The sequence below is a fragment of the Tursiops truncatus genome, chromosome 1 (genome assembly GCF_011762595.2).
Source record: "Tursiops truncatus isolate mTurTru1 chromosome 1, mTurTru1.mat.Y, whole genome shotgun sequence".
Lineage (NCBI taxonomy): Eukaryota > Metazoa > Chordata > Mammalia > Artiodactyla > Delphinidae > Tursiops > Tursiops truncatus.
The window spans coordinates 176,292,216-176,314,574 of NC_047034.1; the positions used below are offsets into that span (position 1 = coordinate 176,292,216).

The 22,359-nt window shown below is 40.8% G+C and overlaps 2 protein-coding genes across 9 annotated transcripts in view; one reads left to right on the forward strand and one right to left on the reverse strand.

The window, feature by feature from the left end:
- The window catches only part of NMNAT1 (nicotinamide nucleotide adenylyltransferase 1), a 28,171-nt gene extending 28,031 nt beyond the window's left edge, over positions 1 to 140 (reverse strand). For 2 of the 3 annotated variants that reach the window (XM_019930909.3, XM_073796326.1), the window contains exon 1: positions 1 to 137. The gene's annotated coding sequence lies outside the window, so the exon portion shown is untranslated. The other variant, XM_019930912.3, reaches the window with a different exon arrangement.
- LZIC (leucine zipper and CTNNBIP1 domain containing) lies at positions 57 to 21,294 on the forward strand. Of its 6 annotated transcripts, XR_012328126.1 has the most exons (10): positions 273 to 483; positions 795 to 954; positions 4,899 to 5,003; positions 6,077 to 6,212; positions 6,547 to 6,645; positions 7,705 to 7,770; positions 8,300 to 8,398; positions 8,788 to 8,869; positions 9,364 to 9,546; positions 10,240 to 10,546. XR_012328126.1 is itself a non-coding variant. In XM_073796341.1 (9 exons), the coding sequence occupies exons 3-9, from the start codon at positions 4,903 to 4,905 to the stop codon at positions 9,420 to 9,422; spliced, it is 642 nt and encodes a 213-aa protein (XP_073652442.1). In that variant the 5' UTR covers positions 57 to 169; positions 795 to 954; positions 4,899 to 4,902; the 3' UTR covers positions 9,423 to 9,771. The 6 variants fall into 6 exon arrangements, 5 of the variants coding, with proteins under 5 accessions (XP_073652442.1, XP_073652456.1, XP_073652436.1 ...); XM_073796341.1 differs by lacking the exons at positions 273 to 483; positions 10,240 to 10,546 and adding an exon at positions 57 to 169 and having other exon boundaries at positions 9,364 to 9,771; XM_073796355.1 differs by lacking the exons at positions 9,364 to 9,546; positions 10,240 to 10,546 and adding an exon at positions 20,951 to 21,294.
- The last annotated feature ends 1,065 nt before the right edge of the window (positions 21,295 to 22,359 follow it).

Sequence of the window (22,359 nt, forward strand, 5' to 3'; positions counted from 1 at the left end):
CTCCTCCTCAGGGCGGACCAGCCCGAGCTCTCCGAGAGACGCTCCGCAGCCCGGACGCTAATGAGGGTAACACCCGCGGCCGCGCCCTCATTGGCTCCAGGAGGCCGGAAGTGCGTGCGTCTGACGGAAGTGCTCCTCTTCTACGCGTCCGCCGAGCGGGGCCCCTCAGGTAGGCGGGGCCCCTGGCTCCGAACTCTGGGACCGAGTGGTGGGTGGAGGCGGAGAAGGGACCCCGAGGGCCTGAGGAGGTGGTTCGGTTTCTGGTCGGGAAAAGCGGAAGAGTTTCGGAGGCAGCGGATTCCCGGCGACCTCTGGTGGCAGTCGGGCCTAGTCGAGCCGGCCGCCGCACGACCCAAATGCGGGAGCTTCATGTTCCCCGTTGGGAGATGGGATTTGGGGTTGTGATCGGGGCTGCTCCCTGACCGCTGACTCCCTGTCCGGATGGTTGAGGTCCAGACGCTGCTCACTTCCAGCCGGGAAAATGTATGCGCTCCTTTTCCGTGGTTTTGGATATGACAACTTCCTTCAAGGCAGATCCGGGTGCGGGGTTTTCCTGAGTAACACTCTCGGCCTCACTAGAAAAAAACCTCAGAAAGACTGCCAGAGGCACAGTCGCAAGAGAAAACGGGTTTCTCCCCCTCCTCCACACCCCCTCCCGCCCCTATGATGTCGTCCTAGAAAGAGAGGGTGTGTTTCAGTTGCAGGCTGCCCAAGTGGCAGTTACTGGGACTGCTTTAGGTATACGTTTATGTATAGTAAATAAAACCACTTTTTAATGGTTTCCCTTTTCCCAGCCAGCTCCACCCCCAGGTGGTTTGAACTTTGAGCCTCTTATAGTCCTGATGAACAGTTTCGCTTTCCTCAAGTTTAAGACACTTGGAACTTCAAGAATTGGAGGTTTATGCAATTTGAGACCGGTCCGCACTGAGCAGAGTTCAGAGGATTAAGAGACAGGTGAGCATGAATGAGTACCTTAATTCTCAAAAATTAAGTTTTTGGGCTTCCCTGGTGGCGCAGTGGTTAAGAGTCCCCCTGCCGATGCAGGGGACACGGGTTCGTGCCCCGGTCCGGGAAGATCCCACGTGCAGCGGGGCGGCTGGGCCCATGAGCCATGGCCGCTGAGCCTGCGCGTCCGGAGCCTGTGCTCCACAACGGGAGAGGCCACAGCAGTGAGAGGCCCGTGTACTGAAAAAAAAAAAAAAAAAAAAAACTTACAGTTTTTGAAGAATAATTTTGCAGTTTCGGTAAAAGGTGCACCACCTTTATTGAATACTAGGTGGTGCCCGTGAGTTAATCTTTCTGGGATAAATCTCAAATAATGTAGCATGAGGGTAAGGTTTTTAAAGCATCTTCATCTTCTCTGAAATTCATTTAGAATAGCTTTACCTCCTTACAGTACGTTGTGCCTTTATACAGTTCATTCAGTTATCGAATATGTAGTCTGTATTAAGTGCTGAAGAGGCTAAGAAAGGAATCAGACCCATTTCTGCTCTCAGTTTACAGTCTGGAGAGGAAGACAGACAAATAAACAACAAGCTATGATGAAATCACATATAATTCAAGGCAGACATAGTGTTAAATGGAGACTAAGACGTAGAATGCCGTGGCAAAAGCAATCAATTATCATTATTCATTTACCATTTATTTATTCAATACCTTCTATCTGCCCAGCATTGTGCTAGACGCTGGTGTATAAAGAAAATGTAAAATCCCTACTCTCAAATAACTCACAATGTAGTGATTGGGAGGGAACCAAGGAAGGCATTATGGAGAAGGTGAAACTTGACCTTGAAGGATGGATGACTTGGCCTTGATAAGTAGAAGAAAATGCAGGCTCAAAAGAGAAGGATGAGGATTTCCCTGGTGGCGCAGTGGTTAAGAATCCGCCTGCCAATGCAGGGGACACAGGCTCGATCCCTGGTTCAGAAGATCCCATATGGTGCGGAGCAACCAAGCCTGTGCGCCACAACTACTGAGCCTGCACTCTAGAGCCTGCACGCCACAACTACTGAGCCCGAGTGCCTAGAGCCCGTGCTCCGCAACAAGAGAAGCCACCGTAATGAGAAGCCCACGCACCGCAATGAAGAGTAGCCCCCACTCGCCACAACTAGAGTATGCCCGTGCACAGCAACAAAGACCCAACGCAGCAAAAAAAAATAAGTAAAATTTTTTTTTTTTTTTTTTTTTTTTTGCAGTACGCAGGCCTCTCACTGTTGTGGCCTCTCCCGTTGCGGAGCACAGGCTCCGGACGCGCAGGCTCAGTGGTCATGGCTCACAGGCCTAGCCGTTCCGCAGCATGTGGGATCTTCCCGGACCAGGGCACAAACCCGCGTCCCCTGCATGGGCAGGCGGACTCTCAACCACTGCGCCACCACGGAAGCCCTACCCAGTCTTTTTTTTAAAAAAAAAAAAGAGAAGGAGGAGCTTCTTCTCTGTCCCTTTAATCTTGCCTCAGGTAGTTTCTTGGCTACTCCTCCCTTGATTAGCAGCTATTCAGAATCCACCCTTTGGAACTCAGGGAAGGTCTCGAAGGCTGGAGTCTTACCTGTAAGAAATGGTGGACAGGGAGTTCCCTGGTGGCACAGTGGTTAAGAACCTGCCTGCCAGTGCAGGGGACACGGGTTCGATCCCTGGTCCAGAAAATCTCACATGCCGAGGAGCAACTAAAGCTGTGTGCCACAACTACGGAGCCTGTGCTCTAGACCCCATGAGCCACAACTACTGAAGCCCGTGCTCCACAATGAAGAGAAGCCACCGCAATGAGAAGCCGGGGAACCCCAACAAAGAGTAGCCCCTGCTCAACTAGAGAAAGTCGGTGTGCAGCAATGAAGACCCAACACAGCCAAAAATAAATAAATTTTTTTTAAAAAGAAATTGTAATAACAAAAACCTTATTTCTGATATTAACAAAAAATACAAGATAGCTAAGAACACCCAGTGTTTAAAGCCTTTGTGAATAAAATAATACTTTTTTTTAAATTAGAGATCATAAAAGAAAGCTTTGATAAGTGGAGAGATATATTGCTTGATTGGAAGTTTCAAATTTTAAGGATACAGATTTTCTCCATATTAATTTTAATGTAACCCCTGTCAAAATTTCAACTGAGGGACTTCCCTGGTGGTACAGTGGTTAAGAATTCGCCTGCCAACGCAGGGGACACTGGTTCGAGCCCTGGTCCGGGAAGATCTCGCCCATGCACTACAGCTACTGAAGCCCGCGTGCCTAGAGCCCATGCTCCACAACAAGAGAAGCCACCGCAGTGAGAAGCCCATGCATTGCAACAAAAGGTAGCCCCTGCTCGCCACAACTAGAGAAAGCCTGCGTGCAGCAACGAAGATCCAGTGAAGCCCAAAATAAATCAATAAAATAAAATTAAAAAATTTCAATTGAATTTTTTTTGGAATTTGTCAAAATGATTCTTAAATTCATCTAGAAGGGAAAATGTACAAGTATAGTCAAGAATTTTGGGGAAAAAAAACAATAATAGAGCCAACTCCTTATCAGTCATCAGTATACACCAGCTCTAAAGCTATAATAATTAAAATAGTAAAGTAATGCCTTAGGACCAGAATATTATCAATGAAACAGACTTGAGTCTGTTTCTATTGAGTCTCAATTAAAGGTAGCATAAATAAATACTAGTAAACAGTGTTGGGGCAGTTGGCTATCCATTTGAAAGAAAATAAAAGTTAGATCCCTACTTCACAGCATTAACAAAAAAATAGTATATTTTTGGGAATTCCTTGGCAGTCCAGTGGTTAGGACTTGGTGTTCTCACTGCCATGGGCCCGGGTTCAGTCCCTGGTCAGGGAACTAAGATCCCACAAGCCCCACGGTGCAGCCAAAAACAAAAACAAAATAGTATATTTTAAAAAATCTTGAGATGGTCAGGACTTGCTTTCATGGGACACAAAACTAAGAAAACATAGAGGAGAACATAGGTTTGGCCATTAAAAATAATAATTTACCATAACAAAAAATGCCATAAATAAAATTTAAAGCCAGGAGACAAGAGATAATATTTGCAACATAATTGCAAGGACTTTATATCCATGTTATATAAATCAGTAAGAGAAAGATAATCCAGTAGAAAAATGGGCACATTTCCAAAGAAGAAATTCACATCAAAAGTTGTTCATTGGGTTTCCCTGGTGGCGCAGTGGTTGAGAGTCCGCCTGCCGATGCAGGGGACACGGGTTCGTGACCCGGTCCAGGAGGATCCCACATGCCATGGAGCGGCTGGGCCCGTGAGCCATGGCCGCTGAGCCTGCGCATCCGGAGCCTGTGCTTCGCACCGGGAGAGGCCACATCAGTGAGAGGCTCGTGTACCACAAAAAAAAAAAAAAAAAAGTTGTTCATGCCCACAAGTCATTAGGTAAATGCACCTAAAGACCAATAAGATAATACTAGGAGTATTCTGAGTCCTGGAGTGTACTTATTAAGAATGAAAAAGAATGTTAAAATGAATCTTGTAAAGCAGAGTCACGCCTGATCTGTTTCTTTATAAATCTGTATTTTCATCTATCAAATATGTTTAAAGTAAGATAGACTAATAGTTAAGACTTCTAATTAATTTGTGAATTCAATTAAGAAGACTCCCAGGCATTTTTGTGGGGTGTTACTACTATATGCGTTTCATCTTTTATATATAAATTGAGATTTTTTTTTGCACGACAATCTTCCCCACACCTGTAGCTCAGAAAGAGTATAGCCAATTTTTTTTTGGCTGTACCACGCAGCATGCGGGATCTTAGTTCCTAGACCAAGGAGCGAACCAGCACCCCCTGCAGGGTAAGCGCAGAGTCTTAACTACTGTATTGCCAGGGAAGTCCCCACCACTTTTTTTTGTGTGTGTATGTGTATAGCCTACTTTAAATTGCTTTATTGTTCTACTTAGTAAAATGGCTTCCAGAGGAAAGACAGAGACAAGCAAATTAAAGCAGAACTTAGAAGAACAGTTGGATAGACTAATGCAGCAATTACAGGACCTGGAGGAATGCAGGTAATAGTATAATTGTGTGCTGCTATGCTGTAAAATGGCTTTTGTCTCCTGCAGCTAGATTATAAGCTCCATGTGTGCAGGCCCATGTGTGATTCTGGTTTCCCCTGTAGTGTTCTTCACAGTGCTTTGTCTGCTGGAGAAATAAACTCAGTACTGGCTTTGGAGTTAAAAAGGCTGGAATACTGAAAGTATTTAGATTAATTTCAAAGTGAATGTGAACTTGGGCTAAATATTTAACCACCTTAAGTTTCCATTTCCTTGAGTATGAAATGGAAATAATAACACCCATCTTGTCTTCAGTATTTGAAGTAGCCCTGCCTGGTATCAAGCTGAGAAGGTACTGCTTGAACTTCTGGTGTGTCTTCAGCCTTAACTGCTCAAAGAAATAAGACTGCTCATTGCCTTTTTAACAACCTGGAAAGACTATTGTAACTATTGCAGATGAGGGAACAACACAATGCTTGGCCCAAAGCAGGCACTAGATAAATGGGAGCTGTTTTGTATTAAATGTTTAATAAATGGCTTGTTTGGAGTACTCAGATGGCAAGTACTGCATTGCTGTTGTATTTCAAGGTGCATAAAATTTTACCTACCATTAATGATAATGATGGTAATAATAACAGCTATTTATTAAGTACCTATTATGTGCCAAGTACTTTCCATATTTCATTTAATGCTCATAGCAACCCTATAAAGTAAGTACTATGATTATCTACAGCTTATACAATAGATAAAAAAAACTCAGACTTGGCTAGTCAAATATCTTGCCCAAGGTTATACCATTGATTCAGAGACTGCTTAAAAGGAAGTTATTATGTGGTTTGTTTGTTAAGTCTGTCTCATTTTGGTTTAAAAAAAAAAATAAGAAAGTTTAATTGTCAGAATTGCAGGAAAACGCCCACACTAATGTCTGAACACATCCATCATTAGTATTTTGATATTTCCTTTCAGCCTTTTTCCCCCAGGATATTTTTTGTATATATATGTATCTGAAGTCTTAGTGTATAAATACTACGATTGTTTTTTTCTTTTGGAACTCTATATTTTTCTATATTATGTTCACTGTACTTCAGAGAGGAACTTGATACAGATGAATATGAAGAAACCAAAAAAGAAACTCTGGAACAACTAAGTGAATTTAATGATTCACTAAAGAAAATTATGTCTGGAAATATGACTTTGGTTGATGAACTAAGTGGAATGCAACTGGTAAGCATAATTTACTTACATTGGTGACACAGTTTGGTTTTTGTTGTTGTTTTTTTCCAGTAAGTATATTTAAGATAGAAAATGTACCCTCTTTGGGGTTTAACTTCTAGAGGAATGTCTACTTATGGATAAAACAGCATTTGCTTCCAGATCTTCATCTAGTTATATATTTGACTCCAGTGACATGCATAGAAATAGCAAATGGATACTAAAGTTGTAATACTGTTTGAGGAACAAAGAAGACCTATTAAGAATTGAAGACCTATCAATCAAATATTGTAATATCTGCTTTGTTGGACTATTTTGGTTAGTTTTCACCTTCTTGTATTTCTAGGCTATCCAGGCAGCTATCAGCCAGGCCTTTAAAACCCCAGAGGTCATCAGATTGTTTGCAAAGAAACAACCAGGTCAGCTTCGGACAAGGTTAGCAGAGGTAAAGTTTCTTTAAATTGATCCAGTCCCTGTATGTATTTCTTTTCTCAGCCCAAGAATTTGCTCATTATGTTATTCTAAAGTTTAAAAATTGGTCATTTGAAAATGTACAACACCAAGAGTGAACCCTAGGGACTTCCTTGGCAGTCCAGTGGTTAATACTCTGTGCTCCCAGTGAAGGGGGCCCGGGTTCAATCCCTGGTCAGGGAACTATATCCTGCGTGCCGCAACTAAAAGAGCCCGCACGCCGCAACGAAGACCCGGCGGAGCCAAATAAATAAATAAATAAATAATTTTTAAAAATAAATTAATTACATTTAAAAAACAAAAAGAGTGAACCCTAACGTAAAGTATGGACTTTGGGTGATTACGATGTGTCAGTGTAGGTTCATCAGTTGGAACAAATGTACCACTCTGGTGGGGATGTTTATAATGGGGATACTATGCATGAGTGAGGGCAAGGGGTATATGAGGAATCTCTGTACCATTTGCTCAATTTACTGTGAACCTAAAACTGCTCTAAAAGATAGTCTATTTCAAAAAACTAGTCAGTTGACTTTAAAGCCACAACCCACAACTAGGTTTCTGACAAAATTAGTCCTTTGAGCAGTTGTTGTTGATAACAAATAGAGGTTTAACCAGCATATGGCAGTTTAAATTGCTACTGACTGCTTCTGCTACAACTTCACATTTAAAGTTTTACTATTTATTTCTGGAGCTCTGAATTGAAATCCCATCTAGCATTCATTAGCAGCCATGCTTTATGCATGTGTGGCCTTTCCCATCTAAGAATTTCAAACATCTTTATAAACCTGACACTTGAGGAAGTCTGTTTATAGACTTGAATATAGTTAAGACATTAATAAGTTATTTGCAGCCATTGGTAACTTAATAGCATAGTGGTTAAGAGCATGGATTTGGATCAAACTGTTTGGATTTGTACCCCTGTTCTACTGTGGACGTATGTGACGTTGGGGAAGTTATTTTCTTCAACCTCTTTTTTTTTCTTCTTCTTCTTTTTTCTTTCTTCGGCCGCACCATGCGGCATGTGGGATCTTAGTTCCCCGACCAGGGATCGAACCCGCGTCCCCTGCATTGGAAGGCGGATTCTTTACTACTGGACCACCAGGGAAGTCCTTCTTTAACCTCTTTTTGTGCCTGTTTCCCCATTTGTAAAAAGGCAGTAATGATAGTCCCTACCTCTTATGGTTGTTATGAGGTTTAAATGGAGTAAAATGTGTAAAGCACATAGAATAGTACCAAAGCATAGTACATGCTATCAATGTTTCTGATGGTAGAGGTGATATTTAACCAAAGTTCCAGGAGATCTGTTACCAGTTGTCTCATTCAGGCCTTTAGACCACACTTCAGTTTAACGAAATAGAATTCTTAGAGGATAGCTCCTCTTTAAAGAAGCTATTGACCTACTAATTCCTCAGTAGAGTTTATAACTAAGACAATGGTTATGATTAGTATCAAGATTTATTAGAACTGTGTAATAACATTTCTATCATGTTTGCCTTGAGTTGTTTCTATAGTTCTTTATAATATTAATTGGTAGAGGACCTTTTCTTTAAAAAGTACATCTGAAAAGCTTGATTTTATGCAAAGAATGCTTTTAACTTAAATACCATATGCTTTGCATTCATCTATTACAGATGGATAGAGATCTCATGGTAGGAAAGCTGGAAAGAGACCTGTATACTCAGCAGAAAGTGGAGATACTAACAGCTCTCAGGAAACTTGGAGAGAAGGTACTTGTATTTAATTTAATATATTAGGTATAAAGAAAAAGTGTGAAGTATTTGGTATAGAATTTCTTGATCTGTGGTTTAGTTTGTGGTCCTAAGACTTTTTTTTTTTTTTTTGCGGTATGCGAGCCTCTCACTGTTGTGGCCTCTCCCGTTGCGGAGCACAGGCTCCGGACGCACAGGCTCAGCAGCCATGGCTCACGGGCCCAGCCGCTCCGTGGCCTGTGGGATCTTCCCAGACCGGAGCACGAACCCGTGTCCCCTGCATCGGCAGGCGGACTCTCAACCACTGCGCCACCAGGGAAGCCCCTAAGACATTCTTAACAGTGATTCCTAGAGCCACTTTGTTCACATTTGAACTCAGTCCTTTGGGTTTTGTTCTGTTTGTTTAGCTGACTGCAGATGACGAGGCCTTCTTGTCAGCAAACGCAGGTGCTATACTCAGCCAGTTTGAGAAAGTCTCTACAGACCTTGGTGAGTACCCTCGTATTTCTGAAAGCTGGACATGAATTACTGCTCTAGATTGACAGATGGCACGGGTGAGATAAAATGATGGCCTTTTCTTGAGTTTAGAGGTGAAACCAGAATTGTTTTCTTTATAAACCGCTTTTTAATGGGTTTGTTTTGCAATACTATTTAATTAAAAATAATCAAATTAATATAGCCTAATGCTTTAAAATATTTCAGCTAAATGTAAATATAAAAGTAAACTAAAATGTTACATGTTCTATTTCATACCCTAATTAAAGTAAGTATTTGTAACCAATAAATTGCCCTATGTGGCTTAGTTGTTTGTGCAGGGAAGGAAATTGTCGTGGCAGTGGGGAGGGTCAGGGATAATGCGCTGATAATAAAAACTCGTTTCATTTTCTGTTTTTTCATCTACGTGATAGATTTTCCTCTCTTTACCTGGAACTATAAATGCATTTGAAATGACATTTCTGTTTATTATGTGTCTTTCTCCTTAGGCTCTGGCGACAAAGTTCTTGCTTTGGCAAGTTTTGAGGTTGAAAAAACGAAAAAATGACATGGTGTGAAAACTTAGGACATTGATCGCATTCTTGTTGTAAATGGCATTTTTCTTCCGGGGATTCTGAGTCATGGCAAAGAAGTCAAGAGATTCATGAAGTGTATTAATAACCTAAGAAAAGGTGACAGAAAAACATACTTAAGGCTTTTGTTTATGCCCTTCGTCATTGTGCTTTGTGTAGGGGTACCCACTTCTGTGATCCTGGACTTGTTGGGATGGAGGGGCTCACTGGACCTTATTCATTATGATTTGTCTGTTTAAGAGAAAACAAAATAGTGTCTCTGCCTGTCTTTATTGAGCCTCCTTGTTTTTAGATGCTGGTAGTAAATGAAAAGATGTGAACTGATGATTCTTTTCTGCTCATAATTTATCCCCACTTGTTGGAGTAAATAATGTAGCAACATCAACAGACCTCATATGTGTTCACAGAACTTTAGAGTTCTGAGTGATCTTAGAATCATTTTCATTTTACAAACAAGGAAAGTAAGGCTCAGAAAGAGCAAGTGACTTTCTTAAAGTCACATTAGAGACAGAGCTGGGAATAAGACTTGGGTGTCCTGTCAGTTTAGTGTCCATTGAGTTTTATTTCTTTATTTTGTGCTGCTTTTAAAAAATAATTCCCACATATCGGTATAAGTCCGTATTTATGAAAATTCAATGTCCCCAAAAAAGTTGTCACTGAGTGACCATTCCCCAGCCCGTAAGCTCTCAGTATGAATGGTGCCCATTGTGTCTCTGAGTTTTGAGCTTGGAACAATGGGAGCCCTGTTGAGAGTCTCCTGAAGTAACTTAACCTCCTGCGTTGTTTCACCAGGGAAGCAATTGGAAGTGGCAGCTCGAGGCCCTCCCTGTGTGTGACCTCTTTGCTGAAACCCAGAGGGTGGTGACTGTAAACTACTATTTACTCTTCAGTTTTGGGAGAAACACAGAATAAGTTATGAGAAGAAGCCGGTTTCTCTCCTGAGTGTTTATGTCTCTCTGCATGCTCAGATATATAGATTTTTCCCATATGCATGTACGTCACCTTATTTCCTAGGCTCTGGCCACTTTATATTCTTTCACATTTTTCTCAATATTCTTTTTCTTTAGACTTTATACAAATTAAAAACATTTTTAAAGCTTCTTGTGTACTGTAAACTCTACTAGGTGCTCTGCCAACTGGACAAATTAGGGGACCTCAGCTACATTAATGCCTTATTTGGAACTTTTAATGGGTAATTTTTTATATATTGGTTTATGATGGTCACAAACTCGTTAAATTGTGACAAACTAAGAAAAAGCAAATTACCTGTTATTCATCTAGGGCTTTATGGTCAATCACCATTATTTCATTATTCTGTGTGTTTTTTTTAACCAAAGTGAAATTCACATGACCATTTAAAATTCATCATTTTAAAGCGTGCAGTTCAATGGCATTCAGTACATTCACAGTGTTGTGCAATGACCACCATTATCTAGTTGCAAAACATTTTCATCCCCCACAAAGGAGACCCCATACTTACTAAGCAGTCATTCCCTCGTCCTTCCAGTCCTCTAGCGACCAGTAATCTACTCTCTGTCTCCATGGATTTACCTATTCAGGATATTTCATATAAATGGGATCATATAGTATGTGACCTTTTGTGTCTGGCTTCTTTCACTTAGCGTAATATTTTTTAGTTTAATCCACATTGTAGTGTGTATCAGTACTTTGTTCGTTCTAATGGCTGAAAATATTCCCTTGAGTGGATACCACTTTGTGTTTATCCATTTATCTCTTGATGAACATTTGGGTTTTTTCCACTTTTTGGCTATTGTGAATAGTGCTGCCGTTATGAACGTTAGTGCCTAAGTATTTGTTTAAATATCCCTTTTCAATTCTTTTGGGTATATACCTAGGAACAGAATTACTGTTTGGGTTTTGTTTTAATTCATAGCAAGATTCCCTTCCAGTAGTAGTAAGACAAGGAAAATTAGGAATATTTTATATTTGAAAGAGGCCTAAATGAATCTGGAGTCCTTAATTTTGGTTTCCCTTAAACTTTCTGTAAGACTAACCTCAGTGAAATATTTTGTCATTAATCACATTAATATATTCATTTTGTAAGTGATGACTAGTACTTAATTTGAAATTAACCTTCGTTTCAAAGTGACCAGGTTTGCAGTGCCTAGCAAGACACTGTCAGTCATGGCCGTGTGACCTTTGGTAGATGACAATATATATATATATTTTTGGTGACAATATGTTTTGAGCCTCATTTTCCTCATCTGTTCAGTGGGGATCATAGGAGCTAACTACTACATAGGATTACCGTGCATTCCCCTCTCTTTCTTAATGTAGAAAGCTTTACATTGGGGTTAATCCACAATTTAATAGTTTTTTCAAGGGCCATATGATATGTTTATCACAAATTTGGTAACTTAGAAAAATAATTTGAAAAGTCTATACAACTATAGTTATTAAATGACTTGTAAACTATGTTCATGTTATGTTCATATTTTGCTATATTTAATCTTCTAGTTTTTTAGACCTCTTGGGAGGTCTCAGACTGCAATAACTAATGCTAAGGCAGCTTTTTGACATCCTTGGGTCAAGCTAATATTTTAAGGGAAAGAATTCCTGCATTTTTCAAAGAACTGGGGTTGCCGCAGAAATAAATTCCAATGATCAAGTGTCCAACCTGGCTGTTTAATGAAATCTAATAATTTAAAACAATTTCTCTTTCAGTGTTTTGCTTTGTTTTTATCCTGTGAGTGTTAAGTTAGGTAGAGGAAGAAATCAAGCAGTAGAATGAGTTGTTTCCAGGAACGAGTTGGAGTTGGGACAGATGGGTTGTTAACTTTGGTCGATAGGCCTTTTATTGAAGACACTCAGCCAAAGAATGGTCATCTTAGGCAAAATAAAAGACTGTGCAAATCCACCATTGGAATAGTATCTTATTACAGTGACCGGTGGATAGTTTGAAATTATTACAGAAAAAATAAACCCAGACCATTTTGCCTAGAGCTTTTCAATCGCTTTCCTGTCCACTTTTTTTTCTTGTCTTTTCATTACTAAGACCAAAGAACACTCTTCTTTGCCTCTCAAATTGTTTTTCAGCATTAATATGTAAATTAAAACTGTCAGCACTCCCACAGACCCCCGTGAACAAGCTGTATAATTGCTTCCAGTCTGTGTGGCCCTGGAATTGAAAAGATTTAGAAACTGGGGAAACTAGTACTTAATATTTTCATTAAGTTGCAAAAAGCAGGTTAGAAATATGGCTCTACTAGATATCACCCTAGAATATGGCCTTTTGACATCCTCACTCATTTTCTTTTTGAAAGCCCCTCTCCCTGCTCACACTAATAGCAAGGTGGAAAGACTGTAATGCTGAAAGGGCCTCAAACACAAGGGGTTAGTGACATTCTTAAGAGCTTACAATGCAAAGTCCATGCTGTTCCAAGCAGAGGACCAGGAAAGTTGAGTGGTTTGAGGCTGTCAGTTGGTAGCTTCCTAACGCTTGGTTGTTTTCCTCTGAGAGCATCACATTCCTTACAGCCTCAGACAATGGACTACGATTAAAAATAAACAAGTGGGGCTTCCCTGGTGGTTCCCTGGTGGCGCAGTGGTTGAGAGTCCGCCTGCCGATGCAGGGGACACGGGTTCATACCCTGGTCCGGGAGGATACCACATGCTGAGGAGCGGCTGGGCCTGTGAGCCATGGCCGCTGAGCCTGCGTGTCGGGAGAGGCCACAACAGTGAGAGGCCCGTGTACCGCAAAATAAAATAAACAAGTAAAAAATATTTTCTATAAAGGAGGTCAAGGAGAACCACCAATTTCCTTTTGAGTTAAGAAAGAAGACAGGGACTTCCCTGGTGGTGCAGTGGTTAAGAATCCACCTGCCAATGCAGGGGACACGGGTTTGAGCCCTGGTCCAGGAAGATCCCACATGCGGAGCAACTAAGCCCGTGCGCCACAACTACTGAGCCTGAGCTCTAGAGCCCACGAGCCACAACTACTGAGCCTGCGTGCCACAACTACTGAAGCCCGTGCACTTAGAGCCTGTTCTCCGCAACAAGAGAAGCCACTGCAATGGGAAGCCCGCACACCACAAAGAAGAGTAGCCCCCACTTGCTGCAACTAGAGAAAGCCTGTGCGCAGCAATGGAGACCCAACGCAGCCAAAAATTAATTAATTAAAAAACAAAAAGAGGAAGATAATGCTAGTAAGAGTCTTTTCTAAGATTATGCATCAGTCACAGGTCCTCTGTCCTCAGCTTCTGGCAACTGTGACTGAACTTCTGAAGCCTTCCCACAAGAACCTCTGATTTTGTGTTTCAGTCATAATTTCAATACCTGGTTTAAGAGTTTAAGTTATTGTAATTATGTCTGTTTATTCTAAAATGTCTTAGTTCAAGTACTATTTTTTTGTTGCTGCTAAATTGTCATATATATAAGAAGAGTTCAGTGATTTTTTTGGCTTGTATGAAAACCTGATTCTTTTAGGCCTGGCCTTATTCCTGCAATACTCGTAAACCAGGCAGGCCAAGTTGAAAACTGAGGCAGTGACCCTCGATGATAATTTAAAAAATAGGTAATCTAGGTAAAAGTAAATATTTGGCCTGGATTAGGTTGTAAGTGATTGTCTTAATCCTATGGTTGACCATGTTCTTAGAAAATGTGGTGTTTATTCATCTTTAAAAAAAATTTTTTTTTTTCGGCCACGCCACTCGGCATGCAGGATTTTAGTTCCCTGTCCAGGGATCAAATGCATGCCCCCCTGCAGTGGAAGTGCCGAGTCCTAACCACTGGACCACCATGGAAGTCCCTTAAAAAAATTTTTTTTTAACTTAGCACCTCAAATTTTACGTCACGTTTATTCTAGGTCTTGGTAAATTATACCTTAGATTTGGTTTTTAAAGCTCTGAGCTTGTAAATCAACTATACTTCAATAAAAATAAATAAAAATTTTTAAAAAAGATAGCAGCCTGTAGGAGGCAATAAATCTGGCACCCTATATCAATGCTTGGAAGAGAGTCACCCACCGATCAGGAAAGTCCACTTTAAATTCATAGAAGCAAGAAATAAACTTCCATTGTGTTTGAACCACCAAAACAAACAAGACCTCTGAGCTTATACTCATTTATTTAAATATTTTGTTTCATATTTACTCAGGAGAGGAGCATTTGTAATTTTCGAGCAAACAGGCAAAATCTCAGCCCTTTAGCCTCAGCCTCGTGGCATTTCTTTTCATCCTGTCTTCCAGAACTATGAGTGGTTTATTCCTCTGCAAGAAAATACCATGAGCAAGAGTCCAAATAAAAGAGTACGTGAGACATACCTAAATCTACTTTCCATTCTCAGGAAGGAAAATGTGAACTCTGTCTTTAACTTGTGAGCCTGGAGCAGAAATGAGGGATGTGAGTGTGTGCTCATTCATGTGTGTGCCTCTCTTCTGGGAACCTGACTGCTCCCACAGTACTCTTACGACCTCCCACGGTGCTGCTCTTGCCAGAGAGGGAGGTTGATTGTGCCAGGTTAATTTTGTTACAATGAAGGCACTGGACAAATTGTGTACACTAGACCCTTTTACTTTGAAAAACTCAAAATGTGCTTTCCCTGGTGGGGATTAGGTCTTGAAAATGAAGAGAATGGGTTTTAGAAAAATCTTAACAACAATTACTATGTGGAAGCAAGGAAAGCTTCTGTCTGCTACCTCTTCTGATTGTGATGTCATTTATTCTTTCATCAGGCATTTATTGAGTGCTGAGATACGCCAGACACATTACTTGGCTCTTTTTGGTTAAATTTTCTAAAATGGATATTGAATAGAGTCCTTTTATTAAAAAAATAAGACTCTTAAGTGTTTATATGGTTAATAGAAGTTTAGATATCCGGCTGCATCACCAAGAGGTTTATTTCACAATGATAAAATGTGTTTTAAATAGACCTACCCCTCCCTCCAAATTTGTCACTCCATCATAGTTAGCTGGATCCTTAGAAACATTATTTCAGATGTGTATTCACATATTATAAGGAAGATTACACTGGGAAATAATTCTGATCTGTACAATTTGATCTAAATGATCTCTTTCATCTATAATTTTTTACCTCATTTTAAAATCAATCTTGTAGGAAATTCCCTGGCGGTCCAGTGGTTAGGACTTGGCGCTTTCACTGCTGTGGGCCTGGGTTCAATCTCTGGTCGGGGAATTAAGATCCTTCAAGCCATGCAAAGTGGCAAAAAAATTAAAAAATAAAATAAAATCAATATTGTAAAATGCATATCTCACTAAAATACACTTGACCCTTGAACAACACGGGGGTTGGGGGTGCCCACCCTCTGCGCAGTTGAAAATTCATGTACAACTTGACAGCCCTTGGTATCTGCGGTTCCACATCCGTGGATTCAAACAACCACAGGTTGTGTAGTACTGTAGTATGTATTTAGTGAAAGAAATCGGTATAAATTGACCCACACATGCAAACCCATGTTGTTCAAGAGTCATCTGTATTTATGTTATTAAGTCATTTTGGAGAATATTAAATGGAAAGAAAGTGGGAATACTCCTGTAGGGGAGGAAAGATCTCTTTCCTCTTTTTGTGTTCTTAACTGGGACCCCTATAACAGAGGCAGATTAACAAGAGAAAAGCATACACATGTATTCACTGTAAGTGTTATGTGACATGGGAACCTTCATAAGGAAATGAAGACCCAGAGAAACTGTTAAATCTGAGTGCTTGTATGCTAGATTTGATGAAGGGTGGAAAGTCGTGGGCAAATGAGATAGAACAAAGGTGAGCTAAGTGTAAGAAACTGAGGGAAACTTAGCTAGATCTGTTTGTTCCCATTCCTTTCTGTCTCTTCTTTGACGGTAAGAATGTTCCTTCCTTCCAGGTACTGGGGAGGGCACCTCTCACATGAGGGTTTTATGACCTGCTTCAAGGGAAGGTCGAAAGTCCTTACTACTCATGCCATTTCTCAAGTTCCATCCGCTTAAAATAGTTAATATGCCAAGGTGCCATATCATGGGGTGGTGTGTCCCCTGAACCCTGTCACTACATTTCTAATCCTAATTGTGCCACTCTTTTATACTTAATTTTGGTCTCATTTTGTCAAGTCACCTTCCAAATATTCATGTAGATATTTTGTGAAGAATAGTTATTAAATGGTTAAATGGCTTTGAAACTACAGTGTAAGGAACTGTACAAAATTAAATAATGCCACTTTCATTAAAATATTTAAAATCTTAAAATATACATTTTAAGAATACTAAATAAAATAGAGGCGTTGTGTTTGGTTTGACAAAGGGAAGCTTGTGTTCATATCTAGATATTTGAAATAACAGGAAATTAAGATCATAAAATATATTAACTAGGAGTACCTAATGTGGGGATAAGCCTACAATTCTGTTTCTCCTGTCTTTTCGTTTCCTGGATGTGAGATTAATTTACTTTTAAATTTCCTTTAATGACATAACTTGTGCTAAAGAGATCTTATAATAACCCAAGACATCCTAGTGAAAGGATGTTATTGGGTTTGTGGGAATTTGTGTGTTAATATTACAGTCTGTCTCAGCAGGGTATCATTAGCAGCAGAAATGGAAGGCAAATTAAAACTAGTCCTTTTATCTTTTCCAGACACTGCAGCCCCTTTAGCATGCTGTTTCTATATGTCTTCTCTGAAAAGAAATTAAATGGAAATTGCGTGCTCAAAGTTGTTTTAAAGTCACAAGTGTCACCTGTATGCTTGCTTAAGGACTCCCTGCCTCCTCTTCTCTGTGAGCATGTCTTCTGCTTTCCTGAGAAAGCTTTTCTACTTATTAGTAAAATAAGTGTCCCTTTCTGTTCTGTCTGTACTTAGCCACCAATTAGTAAGATGGGTAGAAATGCTCCCATGCTGAGCATCCTGCTGGGGGCATGGAAGAGGCTGACACTACTTCATGATGTGAGCTATATGAGTGCCTTTTTATCTCCCAGGAGAGGTTCTCAATAGGTTTGATCTGCCCCCTGGAGCCTGTAGCTATTTTAGTCTAACTACTCATTAAAGTCAATCTAAGATATTGCTAAAGCCTTTGGATTCTTCAAGTGCATTGCCTCCACTCGAATTCAGCTAAAAATAGTTCACTTTCACTCCCCAGAGCTGCTTCCAAGTTACATGAACTCTCCCCTCAGCCTCACACTCCACCAAAAATATTGATGTCCACAGCAAGACTAGCTTCTTATTAAAGACCCAGGACTATGGCTGTGAATGCATTCCTAACTGCAAGAATGGAAGAAAAGAATGAATCCCAGTTAAAGCTAAGCCCAAGAATGTGAGAGAAATCAGGACTTTGGGGGGGAAAACGGATTTGTTTTCCTCCCAAATAATAAATTTTTTAAAAAAGAAAAGAAAAATAAATGCAAAAAACCCCACCCCCCCAAACAATAAATTAAATCTAAAAATTGATGAGAGTACATAGCACTGTGCCAGACTCATGCATCATAAATTGAATGCCTGCTGTGCCATTCTAAGCTGATAATTCTAAGCTGATAATATTATACAGTTTTATATTCTGTCCGGTAAAGGCTTTGGGAAAATTAAAGCAATTGTTTGGGGGCTAAAGTAAGGTGGGTTAGGACGAAGAAAGCAACAGACTACCATGCATTTATTCTCCATCAAGAATGGAAAATGCCTTGATGATAGCTGCTTTGATATATTGGAGTATTACTCAACAATTATTTATTCAGACCTTCCTCCCTTGAGGTGGAATATACTTCCTTATCCCGCTGTTTGGGGCCTGGCAATTAGACTGAATTTGACAAATGGGCTGTTTATGGATATGACTCCTGGAGAGGTCTGCAATGTGCTTCCACAGTTTGTCTTGGTACTCTTGCTCTGCCGTTCATCATGAGACGCATGTGCCCTTTGTGGCCTCTGGTTCAAGGAGAATGAGGACACATGGAGCAGACTTAATCCCAATCTACAGCTAAACCCTGTTGGTCCCGGCCTGACCCAGCAGAGTCACAGCCAACCCACAGCCTGAAGTGTGCCCACACCAGGCAATTTGCAGGCCCCTGAACAAAACCCACAAATGCTTGTTAAGCCACTGAGTTTCGAGGTGGTTTTTTTATGCAGCAGTCACTTGCTAATACACCGTTCTTGTCCCACTTTAGTTCATTCTCCTTGCAAAAGCCATAGTCATCTATTTAAATACAAATCCAACGATGTCATATCCTTGTTTAAACCTTTTGGTGGTTCTCATTACTTTTGGGGATAAATACTGAATGTTTAGCATGACCTATGAAGTCCTGTATGATAGGGGCCTGACCTCTTTCCCCATCACTCTGCACTCCAGCCACCCGGCCTTCTCTCACAGTAGTTTGATCTCACCATCCTCTCTTGCTTCCTCATGGCCTTTTTATGGGCTGGTCCCACTGTGTGCTATCCTCTTCTCCCCACTCTTTGCTTAGTTAACTCCTACTTATACCTCAAGTGTGAGCTTAAATATTATTTTCCCAGGGAAACTCTCCCTGACCCTAATGCAAGGTTAGGTTCCCAATTATATGGTTTCAGAGCCCATTGTGTTTCAGCTTTTGGCACTTAACTGTAATTGCAATGAATTATTCAGGTGTATAATTCATTGGTGTATGTCTTATCCATGATGAGGCCAAGGACAGTATGTGTCTGATTTGCTGCTTTATCCCCTGCCTCGCACAATGACATGCGATTGGCTAAAGAGACTATGCTTGAACAAAAGCCAGGGGATACATAATAGTTCACGTGTGAAACGTTGATGAAGTTCTGAATCAGTTCAAATGAAAGGTGTCGTAAGAACTTAGAGGAAGGTAGTGTGAATATTGGAACAAGGTCAGAAAAAGACACCTGCAAAGAAAACACAGTCTCTTGTTAGTCACAGAGCCAGGTTAGTTACAGTAATAATGAGCGTTAGATCTCTAAATGTTATTGAATTAGAAATGAAAACTCCGATTGCAAGAGGAAATGTCATTAGCTGCCAGGGGATTGACAATTTGGAAAGGTTGCACTGTAGAACTACCAGTTAGTTTCAAACAAGTGGAGATTGTCCAAGAATTTAAAAGTAAGATCAAACTGTGCCTTTTTTGAGCTCTTAACTTTTTAAAATAGTGTCACAGCTTATGTAATAGGAAGAAACCGTTCTAGGTATCCTGATATATGCAAAGAAAAAGTAAAACCTACCAGGAATGACACGACGTTTGTAATTTGAAGTGAAAATCTCACGAAGGTTTTAGTACAAAGCACAAAGAAAAGAAAATCAAGGATGGAGCTTCAAGCGTTAGACTTCCAGTGCCCTTAGTGTGTATGAGCAAGAAAGATGCATCTCGAGGGGAGACTTGGGACTCACAACCTCAGGGTTCACTGGAGCCTACGAAGACCTGGCTGAGCCTCGTCCTGTCACTCCCTGGCCTGCACATGCCATCACAGAGGGCAGCCTGTGGAAGCCATTTCATTTTCATATTACAGTTTTTCAGCAATGTATACAAATGTAGCCTAAGTTGCCTTTTTTCTTTTTAAGGGAAAAAAGTGGTAGAGGATTTAAAAAAATTCCTTAGCTGTTAAGTATCTTGGTCTATTTCCTTTGGCTCTATAGCTTGAGTGAATTAAAATGATTTCGACAGAGGATTCTAGAGTGCAGCTTCTTTTATTTTCCTTTTGCCGCCTGTGTTGACTCTCATGTTCTTTGCTTAAATAATTAATAATCATTAGTATCTGTTATGCAGCGTGTGGGAGAAGAGTGGATAATCTGGGATCCCAGGACATTTGCACTATGCCTGTCCCCTTTGCATAAGCTTTCATGTGAGGCTCTTCATTAGCTGGCACCAGGGTGTAGATTTGCTGCCCTCAGCCTGTACTGTTTATTAACTATAAAAAAAGAGCCCCATCTGATTCACAACCAGCTGGGGGCAAGTACTGCTGATGGGAAGTAATTTCCTAGAAGAGCAGTAATGAAGAAAGTGAGGGGAGCGGTGTGTGCAGAAAACAAAGCCACAAAGTTCAGTTAGATTGAGCAACCTCTGCTGGACCAAAATGCAAAATCTAAGTGTCTGTCACATCACTGCAAAGCCCGACCTCAGTCTTACAAATAGCAGGTAGCTAAACATATAGATGTGGAACAGGAGGGTTTATACTCTCAGGTAGGTTTGAAAATTTCTACTCTTAGAACAGTGAAGGGTAGGAGAAAAGCTACAAATATTTAATAACAGGCAAAGCTACAAATATTTAATAACAAATATTTAATAACAGGGCCTGTTATTAAAGGAAGGAATTGCTTGTCAGGAATGGTCTTTTCAGTCTCACCTAAATACACTGGTAACATTTCAATATCTACAGATATAAAATGCATTCGTTTGTGCAGGGGGGAAAGATAGCTGTTCTGTCATTTATTACCAGAGAGTAGAGACTCTTTGCTTTTAGGGATGGTAATTTTTTATGCTTAATTAGACGATAACCAGCTGGAAATAAAAAGGTGATACTGTGCTTAAAGACTAATAGGCTGAATATTTGGATCCAAATTGAGGCCTTATGTTGGTTTGTCTTTACTAGGTGAACATTTGAGGCTCAAGAAGTACACTTATTAGGCATGTTGGTGGGGCTTCCCTGGTGGCGCAGTGGTTAAGAATCCGCCTGCCAAGGCAGGGGACACAGGGTTCGAGCTCTGGTCTGGGAAGATCCCACATGCTGCGGAACAACTAAACCCATGCACCACAACTACCGAGCCTGCGCTCTAGAGCCTGCGAGCCACAACTCCTGAAGCCCACGCGCCTAGAGCCTGTGCTCCGCAATAAGACAAGCCACCACAATGAGAAGCCCGCCCACCGCAATGAAGAGTAGCCCCCACTCACTGCAACTAGAGAAAGCCTGCACGCAGCAATGAAGACCCAATGCAGCCAAAAATAAATTAAAAAAAAAAAAAAAAAAAAGACGTGTTGGTCTGTCAAAACACTCAGCCAAAGAAGTGAATAATTATTTCTTTATGTTGTTCCCAAGCACAGTACAAACAAGGTTCCGTGATGTAGGGAGCATGTACGTATCAGATGCTGTAGAAACCAACACTCTAGGGACGGGTTGGCGGCGAGCCAGATGTTCAAAGCTGCACATACCCCACTCATGACACAAAATATGTATATCCACTGGTCTACAAAATGCTTTCATCATTGTGTTTAATAATTCCTTATTATCTCCAAAGTAAACTTAAATGACAGTCACTTGCCAAGGTGAAAGAGGAGAATGGCACACGACCGCGGCATGCTTTGTCTGCTGCGCGCTTAGCCTCCTGTCTCCTGCGTCACTGTCTATCCTCAGAGAAGTTAGAGTTGTATCGCATGTAAACAGGATGACAAATATAGGGACCGAGGGGCTTCCCTGGTGGTGTACTGGTTGAGAGTCCGCCTGCCGATGCAGGGGACACGGGTTCGTGCCCCGGTCCGGGAAGATACCACATGCCGCGGAGCGGCTGGGCCCGTGAGCCATGGCCGCTGAGCCTGCGCGTCTGGAGCCTGTGCTCCGCAACGGGAGAGGCCACAACAGTGAGAGGCCCACGTACCGCAAAAAAACAAAAAAACATAGAGACCGATGCAAAAGACAATTTTTCGAACTTTCTATATAATTGGAAGTTATTAGTGTTTAAAATTTGGTTTTCAAAACACAAAAAGAATTGGTTCTTATTTTTTCTTTACTAAAAAAAAATCTCTTCTTATTCAGTACAATGTCTTTTCCTTTCTCTCCCATTCTCACCTTGTACCTGCTCCACTTGTAGGCAGGAGGCCCTCTTATAGGGTAAAATTTGAGGACCACTGTTGCCATAACTACTTCAAAATAGCTTTCCTTCCCTGCAGCCTGCTGTGGCTCCACTGTTGTTTCATACTTGGCCTGAATATTTTACTGTTAGAGTTATCCCTTTGATACAGAGGATAGAGATTTTTTTTCCTCCAGAAAGCAGCTATTTAAAGATA

Excerpts from the sequence above, each read along its gene's own strand:
- LZIC (XM_073796341.1), top strand. The coding sequence starts at position 4,903 with ATGGCTTCCAGAGGAAAGACAGAGACAAGCAAATTAAAGCAGAACTTA. Across the intron at positions 5,004-6,076 it reads CAGGACCTGGAGGAATGCAG|AGAGGAACTTGATACAGATG; the intron begins GTAATAGTATAA and ends ACTGTACTTCAG. Across the intron at positions 8,870-9,363 it reads GAAAGTCTCTACAGACCTTG|GCTCTGGCGACAAAGTTCTT; the intron begins GTGAGTACCCTC and ends CTTTCTCCTTAG.